This window comes from Lepidochelys olivacea (genome assembly GCF_965140295.1).
Source record: "Lepidochelys olivacea isolate rLepOli2 genome assembly, chromosome: 6".
Lineage (NCBI taxonomy): Eukaryota > Metazoa > Chordata > Testudines > Cheloniidae > Lepidochelys > Lepidochelys olivacea.
Window position 1 is genome coordinate 3,022,193 of NC_140416.1, and position 18,332 is coordinate 3,040,524.

The window sequence follows — 18,332 nt, forward strand, 5'->3', positions numbered from 1 at the left end:
CACCTCTCAACAGAGATCAGGCTGCTACATAGATGTGGTCAGGTGGATGGTGCGGAAAACCTGTCCCGTCTCTGTAATGAAGTAAGTGAAGATAAATGGAGATAAGTTTCTCAATGGACATCAGGACCCACTCTGGAAAGGGCTTTGTACACAGATCCAGATATTCACAGCTGGTCATTCCAGGTGTTTGATAAAATTCAGACACTGTGCAAACACAATAACACGCAGGTTAATCATGCCCCCCACACAAACACTGCTGTTCACTAATCCAAACAGAAAACTGGGACTTGTGACTCTGCTGGGAGAGAATCAGTCTGAAGGGATTATTCCGCAGCTAAAGAAGGGGTGAGAGTAAAGGAGTGTCAATCTTTCCACCCTCTTTGGGCAAGGGGACCACTATGGCTTGGCATGTCGGTTTGGGGTAAAGCTCCTCACTGTGCTAATTAAGCTGTTTGGCATTTACTGGAGCGTGTAAGAAAACCCAGAGTCATCATAGGAAGCCCTGGCTTCAGTGACTAGCTAATTGCCTTTTTTTTCCAACCCAGCAGTTCACTCCTTTCGCTGAAGGGGTCGGAGTTGGGGCTGAGGCTTTTGGTGCTGGAGGTCTGGAATTCAATAGCTGCTGATCCCCATGGTGTCTGTGTGTGTGTGTGTGACGGTAATTCAGGACAATAGCACGTACCTGCCGAGAAGACAGAGAGAGATGTGTTCGTGTTTCCTCATCGACAGAAACTGCCTCTTTGGAGCATTCGGGAAGTTTTATACTGAGATGTTTGATCTATGGGACATGATTCCTGAAGCAACTGGGAATACCTGAGCTCAGAGAGACACAACACTGAATTAATGCATTCAGTGAACCAAAACTACCCTCAGTGTAATTGGTGCCCTGGGGATTAATTTGACCTGCTCTTTCTTACTGTGTAATTAAATGATGAAATTTCTACCAGAGTTACAGAGTATGAGGTTTGGGGTATATTTAATCCTGCTGTTTTCAGTGCAAGCTGTGTATTGTGAAGAGCTGATCCACAGAGGTTTTTTTTTTGTGTGTGTGTGTAGACCAAAATCTTTTAGCTAAAAACTTAATGCATTGACTTGGAAGTAGCACGGGAGTTCCGCAGATACCACACACCACCAATCTCTTCCATGGGCCAATTCCCAGGCTGGACTACATCCCCCATGATGCATGATGGTCTCTCCTCTTGCTGAACTGCCCTGGAACATCACCAGAATTCCAAAGCTATGGTTTAGGGAGGAGAGGAGTTTGGTGTTTTGATGGAAAGCTTATAATTTACAGGGAAAAGATATTTTTTTGGAAAAAATAGTTAAAGGAAAATCCAATTTCCTATAAAAAAAAAAACTTCTCAATAAAAATGTTTAACCAGCCTGAGCAACAAATTTGGAATCAAAGGATCAGAAAGTTAGATACAGGTGAAACATAGTAATTGTTTCCGGCTGTAGCTGATATCTTCTCAGTTATTCCTGGTTTCAGAATCACCTCATTGTTCTGGCCCCAGTAGGTGGAATGTAAAACCTGTAAAACATGTAAGAGTACTCCAGATTATCTCGCTATTTATAGCATGCCAATCACCATGGTATCTTACGTCCTTCCATTGCGAGGTTACTCCCCAAAGTAGAAAAGATAGGTTCACTCATTTTGCTTGATGGAGACCACATGATGACCAGAGGAGCTGAAGAGGAAACCACAGCATGCTACAGACTTCTGCAGTTCACAAAACTATCCCTCTTTATGCATATTATCTGCACACAGAGCTCAGTTTAAGATGATAAATAAATCTATGAGTCAACTAGAAATAGTCATGCTCTCATCGCAAATATTAATACATTTTTGTTAATGTATGTGAAGTTATAAGATTACACTGCATCATTTTATTAATACATGTTCCAAACTGAGGCTGGCAAACTTGTCTCTCTTCAACAAAGAAATGTGTGTGCTGGTTAATCTAAATAGTAATGTACACAAAGTCCTGCTTCCTGAACACCACTAGAAAAAACAAACAATCAGCAATCTCTCTATCCAAAGTCTGTGACCTCAGGTCTGTGCCGAGGCAACACTATGCCCCCTCTAAGAGTCATGCTCATAACTCCTCCTCCTGGTTTCTGTGCCTCCTGTGACCTGGAGGTGCCTGGGGCAGTCCTCACTGAAAATGCCAAGGTCAGGGCAGGCTGCAAAAAGGAGGATATTCCCCAAACTGGTGGTTAACACTCAAGATCTCTGCAGCATCTCTGCAGAAGCTGCTACAAAATATCTCCGAGCATGCCAGCTCCCTTCTGATTCTTTTCTTAATTTTATTTATTTCCTATCATTTATAGTCCATGAAACAGAGTGTGGCATTGCACCCCATAATTCTTTATAGAAATATGCTTATGCATGTAAATATGACAAAACTGGAATATGTTTTATGGTAGCTAGGCCATGTAAGATATCTCTGCAAAGGTTATGATCTACTGGATAGATTCATCCTGTTTGTGTGCATGTAACATTTTTGTATTCAAAGTTATGAATACGTGTTATGTAATTGTTTGATTTGAAGTAGCCTCAGTGAAGCAGTTGGTCAGCTTCTGGAGAAAAGATTATTCTCTGTAAGTGCCCAATCAAGAAACACTTAGGCTAACACTGACCTTTGAGAGATGCCAATTTTCCTGGGAATGTAGCTTTGTCCTGAAGGAACTGAGTCATGCATGTACATGTGACTTGCCCATGTGACTCCAAAACTCCATCTTGGAGCTGGATTCTCCAAAGGAGAGGGGAAGGGGTTTCCAGCCACAAAAGAGAGACTATATAAGCCCCTGAGGAAACCCCTCAATTTTGTCTTCAGCTCGCAGAAAAGATAGTCCCTCCACCCAAAGGAGATCCCTGAAAGAAACTGGAACAAAGGACAGTAACTACAGGAGTGTGAGTGATTGCTCAACCCAGACTAGGAGGAACTCTATTCAGGAAAAAAGGCTTATTTGAAAATCTCTGCGGGTGAGATTTACCTCCATTTAGTTTTTACTGTATTAGGCTTAGACTTGCGTGTTTTATTTGGTTTGGTAATTTACTTTGTTCTGTCTGTTATTACTTGAAACCAATTAAATCCTACTTTCTGTATTTAATAAAATCACTTTTTACTTATTAATTAACCCAGAGAATGTATTAATACCTGGGGGAGCATACAGCAGTGCATAACTGTCTATCAGTGTTACAGAGGGTGAACAAATTATGAGTTTTCACTGTATAATTTTTATAAAGAGTAAAACAGATTTATTTCTGGTTTGGACCCCATTGGGAGCTGAGCATCTGAGTGTTAGAGTCAGGAACACTTCTTAAGGTGAGCCTTGGGCAGGACAAGGGACACACACCTTCCTACACTTGACATTCAGCTCCACTGTACCCTCCACCACATGTACACACATAGTCCCTGATGCACACCAAACACACACACAGAGTGCCTGCTACACACACACAGCCTGACACTGAGCTCAGTCAGAATGCAGAATAATCTCTACTGGGAAGCTGGAACAGCTGGACTATTTCCAACTCGCCTGAACAGAAAGAACCGAAGGGGATTCTGCTGCCCTGGCAGGGAGATAGGACTAGATGTCCCAACTGGTCTTTTCCATCAGCAGCTTCTCTGAGGCCTGGTTTATGCTGAAAAATTAGATCAACAGAGCTCTGTCGCACAGGGAGGGGAAATTTTTCACACCCTGTGCAAGGCAGTTAGCTTGTGCTGACCCTAAGCGTCATTTTTCCATTGCCCTAGCTACTGCCTCTTAGAGACGTGGATTAACTACATTGAAGGAAAAACCCTTCCATCACTGTGGAAAGCATCTACACTATGGTGCTGCTGCACACCATAGCTGAGTCAATGTAGTGGGCTTCGTATAGACATTCCCTGACTCGATGGGGGAGTTTTCCCCCTTCCTCTTAAAGCTATTTCTCTCTCCTTTTCATGTCACTCTTCTCCCTTCCTTGTAAAGCTCTTTCCTTCTTTTGTTAAGTTGGTCACCTCTCCAAATGCCTCTTTATGTAATTGCCCAGCATTGGGACACAACAGTGTCTAGACATGGGTGAATTTCTTCTGGACTAATCGTTTATTGTCAAAAACAATACTGTTTGGATTCACCTGAAACTCTTCACAATTCTGTTACAAATACTCCTAATAGCTTTGTCCCAGAACACTGTGTGTGCCCAGGGGGAGGATTTAGGTGCCGGTCGCAACGCAGCCACCATAGGAGAAGGTAGTGATCCTTCTCTTTCTAATTTTTAGCCCAAGAGTTAGGGTGTTCACTCGTGAGGTGGGAGATACAGGTTTAATTCCCCCTTCTGTCTAGTGCCGGGCAAAGCTCTGTGTGACATTGCACTCCATATGCTTTATAAAAATATGCTTATGAGTAAGACATAACTGGAATATGCTTCATGCTAAGTGCCCCATGTAACATATCATTATAAAGGTTATAATCTACTAAATGTGTTCATCCTATTTGTTTACATGGATTATTTCTATATCTGGAGTTAGGAGAATAACCTATAAACTTGTATTACTGAGGTAGACATTTTAAGTGGAGGCCATTAAAGGTGCTTCAGAATAAATGAACTGTGAATGGCTCTGTTTACCTTCCTGTGTACCTGTGGGACAGCCCAAGACCATGTCACCAGATAGTGTGCTCCATTTTGAAGCTTAAATCCTACCTTTTATACTTAATAAAATCACTTTTGTATATTTGTAAATTCAATGCAAGTAATTGTTACTTGGGGGACAAACAGCTGTGCATATGTCTCTTGCAGTGATATAGAGGGCAAACATTTATCATTTTACCCTGTATAACCTTTATACAAAGTAAAATGGATTTATTTGGGGTTTAAATTCCACTGGTAGCTGGGTGTCTGTGTGCTGGAGACAGGTATCCTGCTGAGGTGGTTTCAGTTTAGATCTGCAGTTTTCGGGGTGTGGCCCAGACCCTCAGTCTGTGTTGCACCTGGCTAGCGTGTCTGGCTTGACAAGGCAGGGTTCTGGAGGCCCAGGCTGGCAGGGGAAAATGAACTCAGAGGTAATTTCAGCACATTAGGTGACAGTCCCAATAAAATCACAATCTTTACTCACCAAGCAGGAAGGGAAGCAAACAAAGCCCAAAAAGGTGAGAAAAAAGCAGCACGGAACATCCTTCTACATACACATTTTGTCCTCTGGTAACCAGGTGGAAATGTTTCTGAAAGGGGGAATAGGATTCTAAAAAGAAGATGGAGACATCCCAAGGCGCTGTGTACTCTCTCTCTCTCTCTGCCCATTGATTCAGTGCATCTGAAGGGATAAAGGAAGCAGCCATTGGACTGGGGGATGGATCGTGACTGAAGATGTTTGGTCCGTAAGACTGCTGAAAGCATGTGGTGAGGAAATTTTAGCATTAAATTTCACATCATTTGTCAACATAGGCAAAAGTTGCATTTCAGCTTTATTTGTCTTGTAACCATGTCTGACTTCTATGCCTCATTATTTGCACTCAGTTAAAATCTCTCTTTGTGTTCAACAAACTTTGTTTTATTGTTTTATCTAATCCAGTGTGTTTAAATAGAAGTGTCTGAGAAGCTAAGCTGCAGGCCTGTTAGTGCTATTAAAGAAACAATGGACAATGTAGCTTGTATTGTCCAGGAAAGGACTGGGCAGCACAGGACGTACATTTTGCGAGGGAAATCAAAGAGTGGGGTGTGTGTTGGGGTCAACCTGCAGTATAACCAAGGGTAGTGAAAGCCAGAGTGTAACCCATCTATTCCTGGCCAGGCTGCAGTTACACACACATGCTCAGGGTGTGATATGCATGCTAGAGGGATGTTTGTGAGTGTCCCCGGTGGAAGCTACTTCAGCAAGGCATTGCAAGGTTGCAGGCAGGTGTGACACAGCTGCTGATTAGTCTGGGCTGGACCCTGGTATGTCACAGCCACCAACCTAGGAAATATCCCAGGAACACCAAAGGTGTGGTGCTGACTGACAGCAGTGTTCGATTGACATGAAAGGGTGAGGTCCCCACAGCGATGGGCCCATGCACTGATCCACGGCTGCAGATGTACAAGGCCATTGTGGTAACATCACCTGCCCCCAAGGGAATACATAGCAGGCACAGTGATGACTCTTCCCTTCTTCACTATGGTAGCAGAAATTATCCCGCATGGGTTGCAGGTTTGGCTGGTATTATCAGTGCTCCAGAGCCTGTTGGTTCCCCCTTCTCCAAAGTGGTGCCAACCTGTGAGGCATTGCAGGGTTGATTGTATTAGGAGGAAAGATTGACGATCCAAGTCAGCTACATTCTTTTGTATAATCCGTTGGGGAAGGGGTGACAAAGAATGGACGCAAAGTCCTGCTTCCCTGAACAACAATAGAAACAACCAACAGCCAGCAATCTCTGTATTCAGAAACTCCCAAGTCTGTCACTCCAGGTCTGTGATCAGGAAACACTCTGCCCCTACTTCCTCTAGGAACTTACAACTCCTCCTCCTGCCTTCTGTGGCTCCTGTGACCCGGAGGTGCCTGGGGCAGTCCTCACTGAAAATACAAAGGTCAGGGCAGGCTGCAAAAAGGAGGATATGCCCCAAACTGGTGGTTAACACTCAAGATCTCTGCAGCATCTCTGCAGCTGCTGCCACAAAATATCTCTGAGCAGGCCAGCTCCCTTCTGATTCTTTTGTTAATTTTATTTATTTCCTATAACTTATAGTCCGTGAAACAGAATGTGACGTTGCACCCCATAATTCTTTATAGAAATACGCTTGTGACTGTAAATATGACATAACTGGAATATGTTTTATGCCAAATATGCCATGTAACATATATCTGCAAAGGTTATGATCTACTAGGTATATTCATAGTATTTGTATGCATGTATCAATTTTGTATTCGAAGTTATGAGTATTGGCTATGTACTTGTTTGATTTTAGGTAGCCTCTGTGAAGCAGTTGGTCAGCTTCTTGGGAAAAGACTATTCTCAGTAAGTGCCCAATCGAGAAACACTTAAGCTAAGAATGAACATTGTGAGATGCCAATCCACATGTGAGCTATCCTGGGAATGTGGGGTTGGCCTGTAAGGAACTGAGTCATGCATGGACATGTGACTTGCCCATGTGACTCCAAAACTCCATCTTGGAGCTGGATTCTGCTAGGAGATGGGAAGGGGTTTCCACACACAAGAGAGAGACTATATAAGCCCCTGGGGAAACCCCTCCATTTTGTCTTCAGCTAGCACAAGAGATAGCCTCTCCACCCCAAGGAGATCCCTGAAGGAAATTGAACAAAGGACAGTAACTGGAGGGGTGTGAGTGATTACTGTACTTAGACTAGGAGAAAGTCTAATCTGTAAAAGAAACTTATTGGAATGTCTCTGATGGTGAGATTTACCTGCATTTAGTTTTTACTGTATTAGGCTTAGACTTACATGTTTTATTTTATTTTGTATGGTAATTTACTTTGTTCTGTCTGTTATTGCTTGGAACCACTTAAATCCTACTTTTGTATTCCATAAAATCACTTTTTACTAATTAAGTAATCCAGAGTATGTATTAATACCCGGGGGGGCAAACAGCTGTGCATATCTCTCTATCAGTGTTATAGAGGGAGAATAATTTATGAGTTTACCAAGTATAAATGTTATAGAGGGTCAAATGGATTTATTGGGGTTTGGAGCACATTGGGAGCTGGACATCTGAGTGCTGGAGAAAGGAGCGCTTCTTAAGCTGTTTTCAGTTAAACCTGCAGCTTGTGCGGGACGTGGTTAAGACTTGGATCTGTGTTTGCAGCAGGCAATCATGCTTGGCTCAAACATGATAAGGGATTGAAGTCCCAAGATGGTAGGCAAATCAGGCTCAGAGGTAGTCTAGGCACATCCGGAGGCAGTCCCAAAGGGGTTTTTAGGCGCAACCCGTCACACAGAGTTTAAGAATAAAATTGCAAAACAATGTAGTGGGAGTAGGGGAAGGATAGGACAAGGACTGATGGACCTCAATTGCAGCAATGGCGGTTTAGGTTGGACATTAGGAAAAAAATCCCAAGAGTGAGGGTGACTAAGCACTGGAAGAACTTGACCAGGAAGTTTGTGGATTCTAAACCAATGAAGATTTTCAGGGAGATAGGACTAGATTTCCCAACTGTTCTTTTTGATCAGCAGCTTCTCTGAGGCCTGGTTTATGCTTAAAAATTAGATCAACAGAGCCCCGTCGCACTAGGCAGGGAAACTTTTCACACCCTGTGCAAGGCAGTTAGCTTGTACTGACCCTCAGTGTCATTCTTCCATTGAGTGAGCTACTGCCTCTTGGACACATGGATTAACTACAATGATGGAAAAACCCTTCCGTCAATGTGGAAAGCATCTACACTATGGTGCTGCTGCACATCATAGCTGAGTCAATGTATTGGCCTTAGTATAGACATTCCCTGAATCGATGGGGGAGTTTCCCCCTTTCTATTAAAGCAATTTCCATCATTCTTCTCCCTCCCTTGGTAAAGCTCTTTCCTTCTTTTGAAAGGTAAATATGTTCAGAAAAGTTGAAATTGATCTTCTCAGGATAGTTCCTTCCTTCCCCTTCCATGAATGTCATTTCAATTAAAGGCCAAAATGCTCTGAAACTGACTTGTTTGCCCATCATGTGGTGGTACCTCTTTGTTTTCCCTCCCTTCACTTACAATGAGTTGAGGACGGAAGCCGTACCTGCTCAGAACCCTAAAATCAGAACCATAAAATCAAGAGTTGAATCATTTCCCTGTTTGCTAACCACACCAACGTTACCCTTAATACTCTGGAGCTGCTTACTGGGATGACTTTGAGATTTCCTCCCTGGAGCATCTTTGATCCCAGGAAAACGGGTATGCACAGCACATGCAATTCATATTGTTGTTTGTGTCTTTCCTTGTGGAAATGGAACACAGAGGGCCAGAGAATCAGCTGGTCTCTGTCGCTGTCACTCCCGTGAGGCCTTTTGAATATAATACGAAACTGAGGTGACTGTATTTGACTTCATCTGTTGGTCACTGGTGGTTAACATTGAAGATCTCTGCAGCTGCTGCAAAATAGAATCTCCAAGCATGCCACCCCCCTCCCTACCTCCTGTCATCTGGTGTGCTGTTTTCCCAGCCAGCCTGGGCCTCCAGAACCCTGCCTTGAGGAGCCAGACATGCTAGCCTGCTGCAACACAGACCAAGGGTCCGGGCCACACCCCCAAAACTGCAGATCTAGACTGAAACTAGCTCAGCAGGATACCTGTCTCCAGCACACAGACACCCAGCTCCCAAAGGGATCTAAACCCGAAATAAATCCATTTTACTCTGTATAAAGCTGTTTAATGGTTATTTAATTAGTTATCCACAGTAGAACAACTTTGAAAGGAGAGATTGAGAGAAAATTTCTGAACATATTTACCCATCAAAAGAAGGAAAGAGCTTTACAAGGGAGGAAGAAGAATGATGGAAAAGGAGAGAAAAATCTCTTTAATGGGAAGGGGAAAAACTCCCCCATCGAGTCAGGGAATGTCTATATGAAGGCCACTACATTGACTCAGCTATGGTGTGCAGCAGAGCCATAGTGTAGATGGTTTCCACAGTGACGGAAGGGCTTTTCCTTCGATGTAGTTAATCCACGTCTCCGAGACGCAGTAGCTAGGTCAATGGAAAAATGACACTGAGGGTCAGCACAAGCTAACTGCCTTGCACAGGGTGTGAAAAATTTCCCCTTCCTGTGCGACAGGGAGCTCTCTTGATCTATTTTCTTAGGCCTAAATCAGGCCTTCGAAAGGCTGTCAATGGAAAAGACCAGTTGGGAAATCTAGTCCTATCTCCCAGCCAGGACAGCAGAATCCCCTTTGGTTCTTTTTGTTCAGGCAAGTTGAACATATTCAGCCCTCCCAGCTGATTGAGCTCAGTGTCAGGCTGTGTGTGTGTGTGTTTGGTGTGCACACTGTGTGTGTTGTGTGTAGTGGGGGGTACAGTGGAGCTGAGTATCAAGTGTTGGCAGCTGTGTGTCCCTTGCCCTGCCCAGTGCTCTGGCTGGCGTCCCCCCTACTCCCAGTGCAGGGCCTCTAGTGCTTTCATAGAACCATAGGACTGGAAGGGACATTGAGACGTCATCTAGTCCCCTGCCCTGCACTCACAGCACAACTGAGTATTATCTAGACCATCCCTGGCAGGTGTTTCTCTCACCTGCTCTTAAAAATCTCCAATGGTGGAGATTCCACAAACTTCATGGGCAAGTTATTCCAGTGCATAGCCACCCTCACTGTTGGGATCTGTTTCCTAATGTCCAACCTAAACCGTCCTTCCATGGGTTCTTGTGCTATCCGCCCTCTGCCCACACACACACACACACACACCCTCTTTTGCAATTTTATTCCTAATTTTATTCCTAAATTCTGTGTAACGAGTTGGGTCACAGAAACCGCTTTGGAACTGCCACCCAGTATCTAGGGAATACCCGTGGTCGAAATATTACATTTTTAGCTAATGGATTTTGGTCTCCACAAAAGAAAAAAAAACCTTTGTGGATCAGCTCTACACAGTACCCAGCTTGCACTGAAAACAGCAGGATGCAATATACCCCTAACCTTATACTCTGTAACTTTGGTAGAATTTGCATCATTTAATAACACAGTAAATAAGAGTAGGTCTAATTAATCCCCAGGGCACCAATTAACCGAGGGTAGCTTTGGTTCACTGAATGCATTAATTAGGTGTTGTCTCTCTGAGCTCAGGTATTCCCAGTTGATTCAGGAATCATGTCCCATAGATCACACATCTGAGTATAAAACTTCGCAAATGCCCCAAAGAGTCAGTTTCTGTCGATGAGGAAACATGAAACATCTCTCTCTCTCTCTTCTCAGCAGGTACATGCTATTCTCCTGAATTACAGTCATGCACACACAGAGACACCACGGGGATCAGCAGGTATTAAATTCAGTACCTCCAACTCTTAATGCCTCAGCCCCAACTCCTACCCCTGCAGCTAAAGGAGCGACCTCCTTGGTTGGAAAAAAGTAGGCAACTACCTAGTCGCATGACTTCCCATGATGTTGCTGGCTTTTCATACAGGCTCCAGTAAATGCCAAAAAACTAAATTAGCACAGTGAGTAAATTTACCCCAAATGGACATGCCAAGCCACAGAGCTCCCCTCGCCCAAAGAGGGTGGAAAGATTGACACTCCTTTACTCTCACCCCTTCTTTAGCGATGGAATAATCCTTTCATACTGATTCTCTCACAGCAGAGTCACAAGTCACTACTTGTTGCTCGGATTAGTGAACAGGAGTGTTTGTGTGTACAGCATGATTCACCTGTGTGTCCTTGAGTTTGCACAGAGTGTGCATTTTATCGAACACCTGGAATGATCAGCTGTGAACATCTGGCTCTGTGGACTAAGCCCTTCCCTGAGTGGGTACTGATGTCCATTGAGAAACTGATCTGCATTCATCTTCACTTACTTCGTTACAGAGAAGGGACAGGTTTTCTGCACCATCAACCTGCCAACATCTCTGTAGCTGCCTGATCTGTGTTCAGAGGAGATGGAAGAGGGAAATCACTCAGAGGTGACTGAGTTCATTCTCTCAGGACTGACAGATCGTCCGGAGCTGCAGGTCCCCCTTTTTGGAGTGTTTCTACTGATTTATGGTGTCACCCTGGTGGGGAATGGGGGGATGATCTTGTTAATCACAATTGATCCCCGACTCCACACCCCCATGTACTTTTTCCTCAGGAATTTGTCTTTCTGTGACCTCTGCATTTCCTTGATAATTTCCCCTCCGATGCTGCTGAATTTCTCCGTCCAGAGGAAAAGCATTTCTTTCACTGCCTGCGCTGTGCAGATGCATCTCTCTTTCTTTTTTGGAGATGTTGAGTGCCTCTTGCTGGCTGTGATGGCGTATGACCGTTATGTGGCCATCTGTAACCCGCTGCTCTATACGGTCACCATGTCTAGGCACCTTTGTAAACAGCTGGTGGCTGGGATATACGCTGTGGGGGTGGTGGATTCAATGATATACATGTGTTGTACATTTCGGCTGTCATTCTGCAGCTCCAACATCATCAATCATTGCTTCTGTGACGTCCTCCCACTGTTGGCGCTCTCCTGTTCTGACACCCACATCAATGAGATTGTGATGTTTGCTTTCATGAGCTGCATTGCAGTGAGCATCTTTGTGACTGTCCTCCTCTCCTATGTCTATATCATCTCCACCATCCTGCAGATACGCTCTGCTGAGGGCCGGCACAAAGCCTTCTCCACCTGCAGTTTGCACTTGACTGCGGTGGTCCTGTATTTTGGCACCCTCTTCTTCATGTATTTACGTCCCACCTCCAGCTATTCCATGGACACAGACAAAGTGGCCTCAGTGTTTTACACGCTGGTGATCCCCATGTTGAACCCCTTCATCTACAGCCTGAGGAACACGGAGGTGAAGGACGCCCTGAGGAAAGCAGTGAATAAACTCATAACCAATTCTTGAATCTGTTTCATTCGGTACTGGTTTAGTGGAGGGGAGTGGAAACAGGTGAATTCAGTTCCCAGCCCATTACAAAGTAATTTTTCAGAGCCCGTGGGAGTATTGTTCTTTACTGTACTGTTGTTATTATTATTTTTTTTTATATTCCTTCAAGGTTTTGTATTTTTTGTATTAATGTTTTTTGTATTCTGTCAAGGTCTGCAGGCCCCACCTGAGATCAGTGGGGAAAACATGGGAAGCATCACAGGGCCAGAAAGAGAGAGAATGATTTTATAAGCTGGTGGCTGGGGGCATCTACCTTGAGGATGAAATGTTCAATTTCATGTCTCAGTATACACAATGTGCATGATAATTCTGGTTTAACTTGGATTTAAACTTGGAGAGTGGTCAGTTTGGATGAGCTATTACCAGCAGGAGAGTGAGTTTGTGTGTGTATGGGGGTGGGGGGGATGTGAGAAAACCTGGATTTGTGCTGGAAATGGGCCACCTTAATTATGCACATTGTAGGGAGAATGGTCACTTTGGATGAGCTATTACCAGCAGGATAGTGAGTTTGTGTGTGTGGTTTTTGGGAGGGGGGTGAGGGGCTGAGAGAACCTGGATTTGTGCAGGAAATGGCCCAACTTAATTATCATGCACATTGTGTAAAGAGTTGTCACTTTGGATGGGCTATCACCAGCAGGAGAGTGAATTTGTGTTGGGGGGTGGAGGGTGAGAAAACCTGGATTTGTGCTGGAAATGGCCCAACCTGATGATCACTTTAGATAAGCTATTACCAGCAGGACAGTGGGGTGGGAGGAGGTATTTTTTCATATTCTCTGTGTATAAATAAAGTCTGCTGCATTTTCCACAGCATGCATCCGATGAAGTGAGCTGTAGCTCACGAAAGCTCATGCTCAAATAAATTGGTTAGTCTCTAAGGTGCCACAAGTACTCCTTTCCTCTTAGTGAAAAAGTTTTTCCTAATATCCAATCTAAACCTCCCCCACTGCAACTTGAGACCATTACTCCTCGTTCTGTCATCTGCTACCATTGAGAACAGTCTAGAGCCATCCTCTTTGGAACCCCCTTTCAGGTAGTTGAAAGCAGCTATCAAATCCCCCCTCATTCTTCTCTTCTGCAGGCTAAACAATCCCAGCTCCCTCAGCCTCTCCTCATAACTCATGTGTTCCAGACCCCTAATCATTTTTGTTGCCCTTCGCTGGACTCTCTCCAATTTATCCACATCCTTCTTGTAGTGTGGGGCCCAAAACTGGACACAGTACTCCAGATGAGGCCTCACCAATGTCGAATAGAGGGGAACGATCACGTCCCTCGATCTGCTCGCTATGCCCCTACTTATACATCCCAAAATGCCATTGGCCTTCTTGGCAACAAAGGCACACTGCTGACTCATATCCAGCTTCTCATCCACTGTCACCCCTAGGTCCTTTTCCGCAGAACTGCTGCCTAGCCATTCGGTCCCTAGTCTGTAGTGGTGCATTGGGTTCTTCCGTCCTAAGTGCAGGACCCTGCACTTATCCTTATTGAACCTCATCAGATTTCTTTTGGCCCAATCCTCCAATTTGTCTAGGTCCTTCTGTATCCTATCCCTCCCCTCCAGCGTATCTACCACTCCTCCCAGTTTAGTATCATCCGCAAATTTGCTGAGAGTGCAATCCACACCATCCTCCAGATCATTTATGAAGATATTGAACAAAACCGGCCCCAGGACCGACCCTTGGGGCACTCCACTTGATACCGGCTGCCAACTAGACATGGAGCCATTGATCACTACCCGTTGAGCCCGACAATCTAGCCAGCTTTCTACCCACCTTATAGTGCATTCATCCAGCCCATACTTCCTTAACTTGCTGACAAGAATACTGTGGGAGACCATGTCAAAAGCTTTGCTAAAGTCAAGAAACAATACATCCACTGCTTTCCCTTCATCCACAGAACCAGTAATCTCATCATAAAAGGCAATTAGATTAGTCAGTCAATGAGGTCAATGGGACAAAATACAACATGGTTTTACAAAAGGTAGACCGTGCCAAACCAACCTGATCTCCTTCTTTGAGAAATTAACAGATTTTTTTGACAAAGGAAACACAGTGGATCAAATTTACCTAGATTTCAGTAAGGTGCTTGATACGGTGCGACACAGGGAATTATTAGTTCAATTGGAAAAGATGGGGATCAATATGAAAATTGAAAGGTGGAAAAGGAAATGGTTAACAGGGAGACTACAGCAGGTCCTACTGAAAGGTGAACTGTCAGCCTGGAGGGAGGTTACCAGTGGAGTTCCTCAGGGCTCAGTTTTGGGACCAATCTAATTTAATCTTTTTATTACTGATCTCGGCACAAAAAGTGGGAGTGTGCTAATAAAGTTTGAGGATGATACAAAGCTGGGAGGTATTGCTAATTTAGAGACAGACCGGGATATCATACAGGAAGATTTGGATGAGCTTGTAAACTAGAGTAATAGTAATAGGATGAAATTCAATAGTGAGAAGTGTAAGTTTATGCATTTAGGCATTAATAACAAGAATTTTAGTTATAAACTGGGGACGCATCAATTAGAAGTAGCGGAGGAGGAGAAGGACCTTGGAGTATTGGTTGATCATAGGATGATTATGAGCTGCCAATGTGATATGAACGTGAAAAAAGCTAATGCGGTCTTGGGATGCATCAGGTGAGGTATTTCCAGTTGAGATAAGGAGGTTTTAGTACCGTTCTACAAGGCACTGGTGAGACCTCACCTGGAATACTGTGTGCAGTTCTGGTCTCCCATGTTTAAGAAAGATGAATTCAAACTGGAACAGGTACAGAGAAGGGCTACTAGGATGATCCGAGGAATGGAAAACCTGTCTTATGAAAGGAGACTCAAGGAGGTTGGCTTGTTTAGCCTAACCAAAAGAAGGCTGAGGGGAGATATGATTGCTCTCTGTAAATATATCAGAGGGATAAATAACAGAGAGGGAGAGGAATTATTTAAGCTCACTACCAATGTGGACACAAGAACAAATGAATATAAACTGGTCATTGGGAAGTTTAATCAGAGGAGTGAAGTTTTGGAATAGCCTTCCAAGGGAAGCAATGGGGGCAAAAGACCTATCTGGCTTTAAGATTAAACTTGATAAGTTTATGGAGGAGATGGTATGATGGGATAACATGATTTTGGCAATAAATTAATCTTTAAATATTCATGGTAAATAGGCAAAATGGACTGTGATGGGATGTTAGATGGGGTGGGAGATGAGTTACTACAGAGAATTCTTTCCTGGGTATCTGGCTGGTGAATCTTGCCCATAAGCTCAGGGTTTAGCTGATCGCCATATTTGGGGTCGGGAAGGAATTTTCCTCCAGGGCAGACTGTTAGGGGCCCTGGAGGTTTTTCGCCTTCCTCTGTAGCATGGGGCATGGGTCACTTGCTGGAGGATTCTCTGCTTCTTGAAGTCTTTAAACTGCAATTTGAGGACTTCAATAGCTCAGACATAGGTGAGAGGTTTTTCGCAGGAGTGGCTGGGTGAGATTCTGTGGCCTGCGTTGTGCAGGAGGTCAGACTAGATGATCATAATGGTCCTTTCTGACCTTAACATCCATGAATCTATGAAATCCCCCCCACACACACACACACTCACACAAACATTGTTTTGGGACAAAGCTGTTAGGCGTTTTTGTAACATGTTTGTGAAAAGTTTCAGGTCAATCCAAACGGTATTGTTTTTGACAATAATTTAATTAGTAAAGATGAAATTCACTCATTTCTGGACACCTTTCCATCCCAAAGTTGGGAAATTACTTAAAGAGGCATTTGAATAGGTGACCAAAAAATAAAGTGGAATATAGTCACCTCAGTTTTCTATCATGTTAAAATGACCTCACAGGAGAGACAGCGATCCAGGCCAGCTGATTCTCTGTCCGTCTGTGTTCCATTTACACAAAGAAAGACACGGCAACACCATTAATTGCATGTGCTGTGCACACCTGTTGTCCTGGGAGCAAAGATGCTCTAGGGACCAAATCTCAAAGTCCTCAAAGCCAAATTTAACCTCTGCTGCCTAAGTGAGCAGCTCCAGAGGTATTAAGGGTAACGTTGGTGTGGTTAGCAAACAGGGAAAAATTCAACTCTTAGTCTGATTTTTGGGTTCTGAGATGGTACTGCTTCCGTCCTCAACTCATTGTAAGTGAAGGGTGGAGAAACAGAGAGGTACCACCAAGTCATGGGCAAGTAAGTCAGTTTCAGAGCATTTCAGCCTTTAATTGAAATGAAATTCATGGGAGGGGAAGGAAGAAATTATCCTAAGAGGACAAATTTCAACTTTTCTGAACATATTTACCTATCAAAGGAAGGAAAGAGTTTTATCAAGGGAGAGAGAAGAGTGACAGGAAAAGGAGAGAAAAATTGCTTTAATAGGAAGGGGGAAAACTCAGCGATCGATACAGGGAATATCTATACTAAGGCCATTACATTGACTCAGCTATGATGTGCAGCAGCGCCATAGTGTAGATGCTTTCCACAGTGAAGGAAGGATTTTTCCTTCGATGTAGTTAATCCACGTCCCCGAGAGGCAGTAGCTAGGTCAATGGAAGAATGACACTGAGGGTCAGTACAAGCTAACTGCCACCCACAGGGTGTGAAAAGTTTCCCCTCCCTGTCTGACGGAGCTCTGTTGATCTTTTTTTTCAGCATAAACCAGGCCTCAGAGAAGCTGCCGATGGAAAAGACCATTTGGGAAATCTAGTCCTATCTCTCGGCCAGGGCAGCAGAATCCCCTTCGGTTCTTTTTGTTCAGGCTTGTTGGAAATATTGCAGCTGTCCCAGCTTCCCCGTAGAGATTATTCTGCATTCTGATTGAGCTCAGTGTCAGGCTGTGTGTGTGTCATGGGTACTCTGTCTGTTTGTGTGTGTGTGTTTGGTGTGCAGTGGACACTATGTGTGTGTGCGTGTGGTGGGGGGTGCAGTGGAGCTGACTGTCAAGTGGAGACGGATGCGTGTCCCTTGGCCTGCCAGTGCTCAGGCTGGCGTCCCCCCACCCCCGAGTGCAGGGCTCCTTGTGAGATCATAGAATCATAGGACTGGAAGGGATCTCGAGAGGTCATCTCGTCCCCTCCCCTGCACTCACAGCACGACTGAGTATTACCTACACCATCCCTGACAGGTGTTTCTCTAGCCTGCTCTTAACAATCTGTAGAGGTGGAGATTCCACAACCTTCCTGGGCAGGTTATTCCACTCCTTAGCCACCCTCACTGTTGGGATGTTTCACCTAATGCCCAACCTAAACCACCCTTCCTGCAATTGAAGTCCATCGGTTCTTGTGCTGTTCTCCCATGCCGCCCACGTCCCCCCCCGCCCCAGACACACACACATTGTTTTGCAATTTTATTCCTAAGCTCTGTAATACAGGTTGCGTCACAGAAACCCCTTTGGAACGGTTTCAGAGTAGCAGCCATGTTAGCCTGTAGCTGCAAAAAGAAAAGGAGGACTTGTGGCACCTTAGAGATGAACAAATGTATTTGAGCATAAGCTTTTGTGAGCTACAGCTCACTTCATCGGATGCATTCAGTGAAAAATACAGTGGGAACTGCCACTCACTGTCCTGAGATGTGAAATTGAATATCTCACCCTCTAGGTGGATGCCCCTAGGAACCAGTTTATAAAATCATTCTCTCTTTCTGGACCTGTGAGTCTTCCTCAGGTTTTGTCCAATGACCTCAGCTGAGGCCTGCAGACCTTGTTGGAATACAAACAAATTAATTTTAATAACAAAATAATAATGAACAATAATCACATGGGCTCTGCAAAATTACATCGTAATGGGCTGGGAATTGAATTCACATGTTTCCACTCCCCATCACTAAACCAATACAGAGTTAAAAAGAT

General features: G+C 44.2%; 1 protein-coding gene across 1 annotated transcript; it reads left to right on the forward strand.

Annotated features, from left to right (window-relative positions):
• Positions 1-11,529: 11,529 nt before the first annotated feature.
• Positions 11,530-12,468, forward strand: LOC311522693 (olfactory receptor 8U3-like; the record flags this gene model as incomplete). Its single annotated transcript, XM_084632183.1, has 1 exon — positions 11,530-12,468. The coding sequence occupies one exon, from the start codon at positions 11,530-11,532 to the stop codon at positions 12,466-12,468; it is 939 nt and encodes a 312-aa protein (XP_084488309.1).
• Positions 12,469-18,332: the final 5,864 nt, after the last annotated feature.